The sequence below is a fragment of the Aythya ferina genome, assembly GCF_964211825.1.
Source record: "Aythya ferina genome assembly, chromosome: 1".
NCBI classification, from domain to species: domain Eukaryota; kingdom Metazoa; phylum Chordata; class Aves; order Anseriformes; family Anatidae; genus Aythya; species Aythya ferina.
In genome coordinates, this window is record NC_140296.1 from 162758739 (window position 1) to 162772473 (window position 13735).

The 13735-nt window shown below is 44.6% G+C and overlaps 1 protein-coding gene across 4 annotated transcripts; it reads left to right on the forward strand.

The window, feature by feature from the left end:
* The first annotated feature begins 5269 nt into the window (after positions 1-5269).
* LOC311429753 (single-pass membrane and coiled-coil domain-containing protein 3-like) lies at positions 5270-13735 on the forward strand. Of its 4 annotated transcripts, XM_084505949.1 has the most exons (4): positions 5270-5905; positions 6338-6618; positions 8963-9698; positions 11654-13735. In XM_084505949.1, exon 4 carries the CDS (start codon positions 11671-11673, stop codon positions 12346-12348), a length of 678 nt encoding a protein of 225 aa, XP_084362075.1. In that variant the 5' UTR covers positions 5270-5905; positions 6338-6618; positions 8963-9698; positions 11654-11670; the 3' UTR covers positions 12349-13735. The 4 variants fall into 4 exon arrangements, with proteins under 4 accessions (XP_084362075.1, XP_084362074.1, XP_084362077.1 ...); XM_084505948.1 differs by having other exon boundaries at positions 5270-6618; XM_084505951.1 differs by lacking the exons at positions 5270-5905; positions 6338-6618 and adding an exon at positions 6758-6876.

Sequence of the window (13735 nt, forward strand, 5' to 3'; positions counted from 1 at the left end):
ACATCAAAGAAGCTCTCCATTCCATTGTCTTCTTAACTATTCCACCCTCCCCCCCCCCCAGCCAGCCTCCTACGATTCCCATTCTAAACCGTTATCTTCCGACTCCTTTTTCTTTTGTGTTCATCTGCGAGGAAGCCACTAGATGGCAATGGGAATGCAGCTGCTGGCTCTCGAGCAGCTCTCACAGCCGCTAGGGACAAAGCCCAGAGCTCGGGAGCTTAGGGGGCTCAGAGGCCAGGGCTGGAATGAAAACCAGGGACCAGCACAAGCTGCAGACTGGGCGATGTGGCTCAGGAGAGGCAATTCAGAGGAGACAAAAAGCATTTCCTTACCTAGACACAATGTTTGTGGTGACATGGTGACCTGAAACAGCTAGTTTCTATAAGACGTGACTTCTCCTTGCTCCTGACCCACATGGCACTCAGTTTAGGGGTATTTCACAGAATCACAGAATCACAGAATTTTCTAGGTTGGAAGAGACCTCAAGGTCATCGAGTCCAACCTCCAACCTAACGCTAACAGCCCTCCACTAAACCATATCCCTAAGCTCTACATCTAAGCGTCTTTTGAAGACTTCCAGGGATGGTGACTCCACCACTTCCCTGGGTAGCCTGTTCCAATGCCTCACAACCCTTTCTGTAAAGAAGTTCTTCCTAACATCTAACCTAAAACTCCCCTGGCTCAACTTAAGCCCATTCCCCCTTGTCCTGTCACCAGGCACGTGGGAGAACAGGCCAACCCCCACCTCGCTACAGCCTCCCTTGAGGTACCTAAAAAGAGCGATAAGGTCACCCCTGAGCCTCCTCTTCTCCAGGCTGAACAAGCCCAGCTCCCTCAGCCGCTCCTCGTAGGACTTGTTCTCCAGGCCCCTCACCAGCTTCGTCGCCCTCCTCTGCACCCGCTCAAGCACCTCGATGTCCTTCTTGTAGCGAGGGGCCCAAAACTGAACACAGTACTCGAAGTGCGGCCTCACCAGAGCTGAGTACAGGGGGACGATTTGTTTAGAGGCGAGCGATCAGCAGAAGCAGCAATACTTTGAGTGCTGGAGAGGCAGGAGTTCCTGGTTCCTGCTCACTTTCTATGTGCAAATGTACATTCTAATTTAGGAAGAAAAAGCACAAGCTCGGTACGTGCCTGTGAGATTGCTGATCACTGCCGTAGGAGACTAGTGGAGCCAAATAAAAACCAATCTATTGCACTTTTCAGGCATTTTGAAAATAAATGCTAAGCAGTTTGGGGGAGGAAGGACATGGAATGAAGGTCATAAATCCACGCAATTTGTATTTACCTTTTGATAGATCTTTGTTTCTGGTGGTCTTAAAAGAAAGACATCTTCCCTGAAAAAGCAGGTGTTAAGGTGTTATGTCCATGAGATGTTGGAAGATGTTGGTGGTGCTGGAGGCCGATGGTCTGCAGCCTTTTCTGCTTATGAGGTAGGCCGGAATCCTGAGCGAGGTGGGGCAGGCACCCATGACCTCACAGAAGGGTGTGTATGGCACCTTCCAGCCCCATGAGGCAGTTTTGAGGTGAAAAAAAAACACACACAAAACACTGATCTCCTTAAGACCTTCCCAAACTCTTTCCCCCAGCTCCAGCAATAAGAAAATCATGGGATTTGCTTGTGTTGCTGACAGTTCTGTTTTATTTTTACTTTGTTCTTGAACTCAGTGCAGCATGCATCCAACTGGCTAAATGAGAGAGGCCAGCAGGGCAGAATGAGTTCACCTCTCTGCTTCTGCTAGGTTACTGAAACACTGTCCCTCCAAACAGGATATACTTGCCTGCTTTTCCTAGTCCTCTGATCAGTCTTACACTTGATCTTCCATGGGTATCATAACCAGTCTAAGGCCAGGCTGCTGGCTCTTCTCCTCTAGACTCCTGGTGCTACTTCTCTGAGTGACAGAAGTATATGGCAAGTGAGAAGTATGGGGCAATATCACACTCCACATCAGCTCTGGGTCAGCAGTCACTCCTGGGAGAATGCAGCTACAGCTGCTCCAGACTCCCACAGACTTATCAAATAGCTGCAGTTCAAGTTTGTTAGCAGAAGCTTCAGCTCCCGTAGGAAAGCAGAGCTATCTAAATCCGTGCTTGCTTTTTATTTTTATTTTTATTTTCAATGTAGTAATTTAAATGTCATCGGTTTTCTTTAGTGTGATTTTCTTAATTTTTGTTTTTTCCTTCTTATTTTGTGTGATCATTTTTTTTGTGATCAAAGTTATTACCTGTGGACCAATTTTGTAAATACATCTCGTTTCCAGGTCAGGAAATTCCAGAAGAAGGGAGAGAAGTGGAGGAATATTCGGAAGAGGAGGAGGAGGAGGAAGACGACTCAGAGTCTGAGGAGACATCACAACAACAGCAGCAGCAACACAGTGAGGAAGCTCTTGCAGAGACTGGGTCTTCCGCTGCAACCTCAACGCAGCAGCAGCAACAGTCCTCCCAGTCTGTTGCTGCGAACCAGATACAGGCACCTCCTCTGCCTGGGCCACCTCCGCTAGGACCGCCTCCAGCCCCTCCACTGAGGCCCCCAGGACCACCCACTGGCCTTCCTCCTGGCCCTCCGCCAGGTGAATGTTTGATCTGCTCTGAAGGCTGCAGGCTGTCAGTTGTACAGACATTGAATCAGTTTGGGAGGTTTGAAGCAGAGCATGTTGCACATGAAGTAGAGAAGCCCAGTGTGGTAATTGCTGAGGCCTGTGTGGTGTCTTCTATGGTCAGCGTATTGTTTTCTTCCCAATGTCTCTCCCACAGTTTGATTTCTGTTATCTCCTAGAGGGGGAACCTTAAACGTCAAAACAGCTACTTAGTCAGTAATTTTGTTCTATTCTACTTTTCAGGCCAGAAGCACAGTCAAATGCTTGACTGAAAACTTATTTCATTTCTAGCTCTTTAAATTCAGATAAACCTAACTGAGTAGCTGTTCCCAACTATTACTTCAATGCATGGAGAAGAGTCTTTCTCCAGGTTAAAGAAGATGGATGCACGAAATGGTGGAGTTCTCTATTCTTGGCAAGGCCAGGAAGGGGACCAGTAAAACCGCTGTATTGGACTTCCGGAGGGCTGACTTTGAGCTGCTCAGGACACTGGTTGGTAGAGTCCCTTGGGAGGCGGTTCTGAAGGGCAGAGGAGTCCAGGAAGGCTGGGCGCTCTTCAGGAGGGAAATCTTAATGGTGCAGGAGCGGTCTGTCCCCACGTGCCCAAAGACGAGCCGGCAGGGAAGAAGACCAGCCTGTCTGAACAGAGAATTGTGGCTTGAGCTTAGGAGAAAAAAGAGGGTTTATAATCTTTGGAAAAGTGGGCAGGCCACTAGGGAGGACTACAAGGATGTTGCAAGGCTGTGCAGGGACAAAATTAGAAAGGCCAAAGCTCATCTGGAGCACAATCTGGCTACTGCCGTTAAAGATAACAAAAAGATTTTTATAAATACATCAACACAAGAAGGAGGACTAAGGAGAATCTCCATCCTCTACTGGATGCGGGGGGAAACTTAGTTACAAGAGATGAGGAAAAGGTGGAGGTGCTTAATGCCTTCTTCGCCTCAGTCTTTAGCGGCAATACCGGTTGTTCTCTGGATACCCAGTACCCTGAACTGGTGGAAGGGGATGGGGAGCAGGATGTGGCCCTCACTATCCACGAAGAAATGGTTGGTGACCTGGTATGGCACTTGGATGTGCACAAGTCGATGGGGCCGGATGGGATCCACCCAAGGGTACTGAGAGAACTGGCAGAGGAGCTGGCCAAGCAGCTTACAATCATTTATCAGCAGTCCTGGCTACCGGGGGAGGTCCCAGTGGACTGGCGGCTAACAAACGTGACGCCCATCTACAAGAAGGGCCAGAGGACTGACCCGGTAAACTACAGGCCTGTCAGTTTGACCTCAGTACCAGGGAAGCTCATGGAGCAGATCCTCTTGAGAGTCATCACACAGCACTTGCAGGGCAAGCAGGCGATCAGGCCCAGTCAGCATGGGTTTATGAAAGGCAGGTCATGCCTGACGAACCTGATCTCCTTCTATGACAAAGTGATGCGCTGGGTGGATGAGGGAAAGGCTGTGGATGTGGTCTACCTTGACTTCAGCAAGGCTTTTGACACCGTCTCCCACAGCATTCTCCTGAAGAAACTGGCTGCTCTTGGCTTGGACTGGCGCACGCTTCATTGGTTTAGAAACTGGCTGGATAGCCGGGCCCAAAGAGTCGTGGTGAATGGAGTCAGGTCCAGTTGGAGGCCAGTCACTAGTGGCGTCCCCCAGGGCTCGGTGCTGGGGCCGGTCCTCTTTGATATCTTCATCGATGATCTGGACGAGGGCATTGAGTGCACCCTCAGTAAGTTTGCAGATGACACCAAGTTAGGTGCATGTGTTGATCTGCTTGAGGGTAGGAAAGCTCTTGCAGGAGGATCTGGATAGGCTGCACCGATGGGCTGAGGTCAACTGCATGAAGTTCAACAAGGCCAAGTGCCGGGTCCTGCACCTGAGGTGCAATAACCCCAAGCAGAGCTACACGCTGGGAGAGGAATGGTTGAAGAGCTGCCAGGCAGAGAAGGACCTGGGAGTGATGGTTGATAGTCGGCTGAATATGAGCCAGCATTGTGCTCAGGTGGCCAAGAAGGCCAACAGCATCCTGGCTTGCATAAGAAACAGTGTGACCAGCAGGGCTAGGGAGGTGACCGTCCCCCTGTACTCGGCTCTGGTGAAGCCGCACCTCGAGTACTGTGTTCAGTTTTGGGCCCCTCGCTACAAGAAGGACATCGAGGTGCTTGAGCGGGTCCAGAGAAGGGCGACGAAGCTGGTGAGGGGCCTGGAGAACAAGTGCTACGAAGAGCAGCTGAGGGAGCTGGGCTTGTTCAGCCTGGAGAAGAGGAGGCTCAGGGGTGACCTTATCGCTCTTTACAGATACCTCAAAGAAGGCTGTAGCGAGGTGGGGGTTGGTCTGTTCTCCCACGTGCCTGGTGACAGGACGAGGGGGAATGGGCTTAAGTTGCGCCAGGGGAGTTTTAGGTTGGATTTTAGGAAGAACTTCTTTACCAAAAGGGTTGTTAGGCATTGGAACAGGCTGCCCAGGGAAGTGGTGGAGTCACCATCCCTGGAAGTCTTTAAAAGACGTTTAGATGTAGAGCTTAGGGATATAGTTTAGTGGGGACTGTTAGCGTTAGGTCAGAGGTTGGACTCGATGATCTTGAGGTCTTTTCCAACCTAGAAATTCTGTGATTCTGTGATTCTTATATTTGACTATAACCAAGAAACTTTCACTCTACACCTCCTGCCTTTTTTTGAGACTTTCAGGTCTATTTAATCTGACAGCTGGTTGGTATTAGAACACCTTTCAAGCTTGTGTTGAGGATCATTAGTGGTAGCTGATGGGATTGTTCTTTTACCCATGAATTCAGTCACATGTTGGATGTGACTGAAATGTATTTACCTGTCTTTTTGCTTCAATGCTCTGCAATGACTAATGTTGGGGGTTGAACTTCTATGTGTTTACTTACCAGTTTTGGGGCCTTAGATGCCCAAACTGGAGCAGCTATGAAGTTCTTCCATCCCCAAAACATAACAATGTGGAAAAGATAAAGAACATTTTCTGCCTGCAAAATCCCCCTTCCAATATGCCTACCCTACTTCTTCACCCCTGGTTCCTCACCCCTTGGGCCTGGGCTGAGGCTATGGTCAGGAGACCAGCTGTGGTGATTTAACTTTGCAGTGGAGTCACCAGATAATTGAACTGAAACTCACTGATATGTTTCATAAATGACCCCTGAGTGGTAACACCTCTCAGTCACCCGTGAACTTGGCAGGAAGCTGTGTTCACCATCACCTCTCCAAAGTGGTAAGCAACACGTTAGTGATCCAAATGAGATCTGAATATAAGAGGACTGCACAAGTCGCTGACCAGCTTATTAGTTAAAGGTAAGGATATTCAAAAGCCCCTGGGTGAACTGCTTTACTCTCTGAGCAGCTCCATGAAAGCTTGGAGGTGCCATTCCCTTGGAAATCCTGTGGCAAGGAGTGCAGAACTTCAGGCACCTGAGCATTAGAAATGTAGATACCTAAGGAATGTGGGGGTCTTTTTTTTGTTTGGTTGTTTGTTTGTTTTGGGTAGACTAAAAGGAGTAACTTGAGTATCAGCATTGCAGGTACCAGATTTAGGCATATGCAATGGCAGAGACCATCATCGTCTGATATGTAGTAGCATGTTCTGTCCAGCTGAACTACTGCTCCTGAAATCCTGAGGCGTATTTGTCCGCACATTTAGAACAGATTTAATACAGAACTATTTTACTATAAGCTTATTTTGTATTTATATTTCACACCACATTTTTGTTGTTTTTGCTTTACCAGTGACTTCAAATAATTTACCAACAGAACTTTATTTTGACGCCTAAATGCTCGGAGATACGAAGTACAGATTTCAGAAAGAACTACAGAGAGAACCAGAAGCAGCTGCTGCAGATATGTGTTGTACGGACATGCTCAAACTTTCCTCAAACTTTCCATCGAGGGTTAAAGGAATCAAGATGAACTTCTAACACATCAGTACATTTATGGAGCTTGCAAGTTTTCTGCTATTGCTGGGACGCAGGAATCCAGCATTCTAACAAAGCTATGGAATGCTTCACAAGGTGGCTTCAGCACTCTACAAGCCTCCTCTAAGTAGTCAGCTGCTGTTTCCAGGCTTTTCTTTATGGTTCTCTGTCCTCGAAGGAGGGTCCGTATGAAAATTAAAGAGGAGGAGGGTAGAGAACGAAGTCTGAGCTGTTGTGATGTTTCACCTGAGGAGGAGTCGCTTTCTGTGGTGCTTGGTGGCTCATTTTGTTGCAGCATCTTAGCGATATCAGCATAGTCCAAGAGAAGTTCTGATACATGGAGGGATAAAGCAGGTGAACTCAGTAACTGATGAACAGCAGCCTCTACTGTGTGGGGGAAATTATCTCTTTGTAACATCACTCCAACAAATGCACACACCATGCTTCCTACAATCCCCTTATAATTATTATAAAGACCTTTTACTGTAGCCACGTTGTCCTGCAAAGTGTTGAATGGTTCAGCAATTCTAGAATAAAATGTTGGGCTTACGGTTCCATCTTCATCATATCCCATTGTGGCTTTCATCTCTTTCAAAGCATTGATCAGGAGCTGCAGATTCTCTTTAATGCTAAAGTTTTCTTTTACTACCAAGATGGGGAGTTCAGTGCCAAGATAATGATTGAGGATTTTGAATATTGTATTGGTTGAAGAGACATAGATGTATACTAAGCCATACAGATTCTCGCAGGCCTTAACGATCCTTTCTTTATCACTCTGAAGACCGAGGCAGGCTAACATTTCCGGAGTGAGGGTTTGGCTCTGAAAAGGAAACAGAAGAAATCCAGGAGACAGGGAAGGGTGGATGGGTGGGGGAGTGAAAATATTTTCATCTAGAATGTTACATTTCTGAAACTAGTATTACAAATTATCAAACTACCTGACCCTCCCTCCAGGCGTTCAGAGTTAGAAAAGGCTCTTTGTTAGCCTCTGAAGGGGTCTTACCAAGCAGGCCGGCAAAATGTGGTGTAAACAGCTGCTAGTGTAGTTATTCTTGTGGATGCAGGAATTACAGATCTGACCTTCAGCATGTCATCTGAAAAGCAACAGAAGTAGTGTAAATGAATTATTCTCTCCTTTTTGATGTTTATTGGTGAATGTATGGAAGTCCTATCAAACAATCTACTTTACATCGTCCTTAGAAATAGAACCCTTTGGTTTGTATGTACTGGTGGGTCTGCACAGAATTAAATGTATTCTGGGGAGGGGGAATGGACACAGCAGAGTCAAATGCATGAGTCATCTACATGCAACAGGCAAAGCAATTGAAGGCTGAGCAATGCAGTGTTTTTTCTCAGGCTAGTGCTTGCTGTGAAGTGACCCGTGTCTGTCAGTTCACACAGTGGCTAAACATTGCAAGCATTCCTTGAGAGTTGGAAGTGAAAAACATTCTCCTTGCCTTGGCTCCTCTCTTGCTACTGTTCTGACTACCAAGCAAGTTCTGCTCTTCTGCTTACACCTAAAAGGCCAAGGCCAACTCCCAAGGCCAACTGCCAGCACAGTCCTGGGACAACATGCTGCTGAGGGACTGCTTCCGATATCGTCTTTGTCTCTGCTAGAGCCCTGGGAAGACAGACTGGTTGCATCAGACAAATTTTATCAGCTCCATCCCACTCCATACTCTTTAAGGCTTTTCTCTCAGTATGCAGCTCAACTCTGCCTCTTCCTTCTTTCCCTTCCCATGAAGCAAGTGGTATGAAATCATATGAAATAGCATTTTTTTTTTTTCAGTATCCACCGTTGTTCATCCAGAGCTGTCTCTGGGACTCCACATCTTCTTCCACTCCCAGAGCACCAGAGGAAAGAACCTGGGGAATTGCACCAAAGAAGGGTGAGAGACACTTCAGACGAAGTCCTTTCCCCAGACTTCATAAAGATTTGAAGCAACAGCTATTTATCTTCCTTAAAGAACTGGAGTAAACCAGGAACAAAACTGCTTGACTATTGTTTAAAAGATTTTCAGTCATGTTCCAAAGGATAGATAGAGACTCAGAAGAGAATTGGCACCCATCGCTAACCTTGAGAATCTAAAACTGGCTTCCAGACTACAGGATGTGTCACTGGCAGTTGCCAGCCTGATGAATTCATTTCAGTCCTGTATTTGAAGAAGTATTTCAGGCCTACATAACATTCTCAGTTAATAACAGGAGTCACAGATGGGAAAAAGCTGTGAGCAACTAATTGATCATTGCAGACATGTAATAGTGGTAGCTAAATGACTACTGATCTCTCAAAGCTCATCTTCACGTCTACAGCTCTGAAGACAAGTGGGGTTTGGTACTCTATTTCTGGGTTGACTATAATAGCTCATTTTTTCATGGGAAAAGAAGCTGGAAATTGCAGTTTACTCATTTTATGCTTTATCTTGCTCTTTCATCTTAGAACCACTCTCTCCTGAGGAGACAACACTGGCAACCAGATGCCTGTGGGCAGGAGGCCCATCTTTTGAAGGATCAGAGCTTGGAAGAAGCCTAACCTGGATGAATGCAGAACTACAAGATTTTGTTTTGCTGGCACACATGAAGCCTGTACTGATTTCACTGTCAGTGCTGGTTTTTTGTGTTTATGTGGGACTGTTCAACTTTTCTTCCATAATTCACAGGTGTACAAAACCAGTCATGACAACAATTCATTATTTCAAAAACAGAAAATGTATAAATCCCTATATGAAACCAAATCTTGTACCCATACAAATGAAAAGTGCTTCCCAACATGTTTTATATCCTGAGAACAGCAAGTAATACCTTCCCCTTCCAGCCCTGGCTGCAGGTACCTGTGAAGGTACCTCTGTCATAGGCAGACACATTCATGCTGTACTTGTTCTCTTCAGGAACAGGTGGCCTTAGGAGGAAATAACAATTTTGAAGTAGCATCAAATAAACTGAGTTAAAATTGGAAGGAAGGGGAAACGAGGAAGAAAATGAGAAAAATCAGGGTAAACATCACATAATAAAATTGATGACAAGCAGGCAGGCAACAGGACCCAGCTGAAGCCCAGCTCTGGATTCCTAACTCATCAGATGCTGCTGGAAACCACCAGAGGAACACAGGGGAAAGAGGATGAGATCACTGTCCTGTACGCATTCATCCGATTGCAGGAGCACTCAGGCAAAAACAGGTAGGCAGTCTAAATGTTTAACTAGAAAATCCTCTGGGAAAAATCTCTGGGGAGCTCGAGAAATAAGCAGAAATACAGAGATATATGTGGTGTCTGCCTAACTGTAGAAAACAAATGTAAAAATTGGAAAAAGTGTTAATGTGAAGAGTAAGAGGCTGTTTTAGGTTTAAAGGACATAAAATCAACAGCAGTCACAGGAAGATGAAAGAATGATTCAGACAGAATAGATGTTCCAAGTCTCTTCCACAGCTTTCTAGTATGTAAAATGTTCACTGATGTGCCGTTCCTTTTGGAATATTTTTTCGTCTCAATTTCTGCAAATGAGCATAAACAAATGGCCTTTCAACAAAACGTCACTGGAGTGGAAAGGATTAACATAACACTGAGTCAGAGAGCACGCCACCAACATCCCAGAGGCAGAGCTGATATGAAATTATACTGGCAGGGTTTTATGTCTCCTGAAAATCACAAACTTTTACTGTATACGAACTTTGCTTGCTCCAGCTTGAAGAAAGATGAGTTAAAGAGTTTATTCTCTTAACAGAGATGCAAGGTAAGCGGCTGAAAGAAATGTACACTGCTGTGCAAAACACTGTGGAAAAAATATCCCTTCAGACTGGTTTGTATTTCAAAGCTGAGACTAAAAGCTGTCTAGAGGACTGCTGAAATCATTCTGTTTCTACAGTGATCTTGTTGGGGAGGGTGTGTTTAGTGAAATACAGCTGGGTCAGTGCCAGTTGATTTGCAGTTAGCAGATAATGCAAGAACTCCAGAGGACCAAAATGACACAAATGAATCTTTTAAGAAGAAAAATCTAGCTAGTCTCCTACACACAACTATTTGTACCTATAGCTGTGGTGTGTAGGCACCAAGAGCAAGAAAGGACTTATCTTGGAAAAACACAAAGTAACGCATGAAGTTGGCCCAGATTTGCAATAAAAGGGTTGAGAAAATGAAAGTACCAACAAGAAACCAGTCATCCTACTCCTCCATAATCTGCCCCTGTTGCAATGTAAGATGCACACATCTAAGTCAAAATCATGCTAAAGCATTTTTACTTTGCAGCTGGTGATGGGTTAAGAGAAAGTGGCACGGGGTTGATTATAGAAGCTTAGAGATGAGAAGTAACTCCACAATCACTGATAACTCAGTCACTTTGGACGCCGTATCTTGTCAGGCAGGTAATGCTTGACATTCACCAGTGAAAAAACAACGGGGATTCAATGACAGCATTAGAAGGGGATGTGATTAGGAATATTGAAGAAAGAATCAATGAGGGAAAAGGGAGTAAATTATCAGGGAAGAAAACACAGTTGGAGCTGTGTGTAAGGTGCAATAGGTTAGGATGCGTTTGGGATAGATAATTTTGCCGTTCTCTTTGAATTCCCAAATGTGAGTTGATTAGCATGCACACAAATGTCTTGTATGGTAACATTTCCTCTTAAATGCAAGAAGTGGCTTTAAACACCCTTACACTGGTACAGACTGTGCACGCTCCACCAATCATCACAGTCATTTAAAAATTAGATGCCACTGACTGAAAAAAATAGGCTGATACAAAAGTGTCTCGGTAACAGGCCTTTCATTTCCACAGCTTATTTTAGACTTTGCTGACTAGATGAGCTTGTTCTGTTTTTTAGTAAACGAGTTCTGCTTCTACCATCTGCAGTTTCCTAGGTGAAGAAAGACCCATGCTCATTGTAACAATATGCTAATTACATGTTTGTTAGCTGTTTTTGTTGCTCTCATGTCTCATAAGGTCCTTTTGCAATCATTTGGCTAATGATATGAATCAATGTTTAAGATTTCTAGATTTACAAGCTATGTTTTGGGATTTGATTTGCTGAGTATAAAAAGAATCGGTGGGGCAGGGACAAAGCAGCTTACATTTCACTGCTTTTTAAGGGCTGGGACTATGGGTGTAAACAGTGAGAACTTTCTTTGATCTCTTGAAGTAGCTGACTTCTGAGGAATGGCGCTGAGTGACCTCCTTTATCCAGATAACCCCAAGAGACGACAAGAATTGATCCATCTGCACCAGGAATTGCTTGACTGCATGTCCATGAATTTCCATGCAACAAATGAGCTGGCTGGAGTTCTGAATACACACCTGGGATGTACTATTAGCCACATCAAGATGAGAGAGAGCAGCACTGTCAAGGAAAACTGTGACATTATCATTCAAGCGATGAGTGAGATTCAGCGTCAGGTGCAGAAGATTGATAGTGACATGAAGGAGAAGCTAGAGCCTGTGCTATACCAGAAGCTGTATGACATCAAAGAGCCTGAACTGGAGAAACTTGCAATAGCCCATAGAGTTTTTTCCATCATTCTCGGAGAAGCAACTTCTACAGCTGGGATGGTAGCTATCAAGCTAATTGGCTCCAACCTTATAACTCTCACTGTTAGCAAACTCGTCAGCCTCCTTGCCCAGATCGGGGCATCCGTTCTTGGGGGAATCAGCATCACCATTCTTGGGCTCGGCATTGAAATGATCCTGCATGCCATTCTGGGAGCTGTGGAGAGGAATCAGCTCCTGGCTGCCGTGAGAAGCTATGAGGAGCATCTGGCTGAGTTTAAAGAAGCCTCAGAAAAATACCAGCGTGCCATACATGAAGTGACTTCCTCAGTCAGACACCAGGTTCAGTGAAAGAAGTCAGTGTTCTCTTTCCTGCTGTGACAATGACTGCAGCAACTACTCCTGCAGATATTTTTGTTTGTTTGTTTGTTTGTTTCATTACAGTAGATGAACTTTGGATTTTTTTATTATTATTATTTTTTTTTTTTCTTATTAGTGGCAGCAGAGAAAAGATAGATGTGTCAGATCAGAGAACTGGCACAGAAATATGTTGATAGTGAACTGGCTTAAAGGTGCTCCTGGGAGGCAACAGTTTAAATACTTGGCACCTTTTCAGCTGTTTTCCAGAATGCATTGTAGATAACCTTGAAACATTATTAGTAGTGGTGACAATAATATTCACTGCTGAAACAGTAGCGGTGAGAAGGTGTGATTTTTCTCTTACCGAGTTGCTTTGTCAAAATGGCATCATGATGGGAGACAATTATTTCAACAAAGCATTCCATATCCTCATCTAGATGATTCATCACAACAGGTGCAGTTGCTAAACTCTCTTAACGTGGATTTGTTCTAAATCTGATAGGCTCAATTCCCTGTTCACAGAAGCGATTACAAGGACTAGCTGAAGCACATTTCCTGTCCCATTCCTGCCTGAGGAGCCAGCCAGAGATCTTTAAATAAAATCTAATGCCAGCAGATTAACAGATAAGAAAATCATGGGCCTACAGCCAAACACACACAACCTTGCCCCACAGTTGAGGGAAAGCAGCTGTAGAGCAGCAGGTGTGTCTGACTGTGAGTAACCTCTCATGCTCGGTATTGCCCTGCTCCTGCTCACCCACAGGTGAACATTTCTGTGCACAGCTGCTGCTCTGTTTATTGACATGGCACTATGCACTTAAACAAGGGTTGGTAGGATTACAGCCCTATTAATGTGCTGAATTTGTTTTCAAGTCCTTTACAAGCCACCAATGCGGGACTGCCAAGAACATGCACAGATTCTTCTTTTTGCAGTGTGCTCTCAAATGTCCTTATTTTGCAGATTTTAAAGAGAAAGCTAGAAGAACATGGTTTGCTGTCAAGCTCTGATTTGCGTAGAATGCCTTTTTTTTTGTTTTGATCTTTGAAGAAAAAAAATAATAAAAAATATCTATTTTAAGAGCTCTCTTTCATATACTTTTTTTTTGTTGTTGTTGTTGTCACAAAGATCGATCTCAAACCAAATCGTGAAAAAGATTAAAATCTTCATTATACATGCAGTTTATCAATTCTTGTTTGTCTCCATGATCGATTAATCTAGTAAAATTACAGTCAGTAGAATGTATAGATCCATTTTGAGTACCAGCTCCCCCCATACTAGAAGCATATTCAAATTCATACGTACTTGTTAATATTCAATATTATACGTTTATTTTAATAGCTAGACCGTGCCTGTGAAAATAAAGAGGCGTGTGAGATT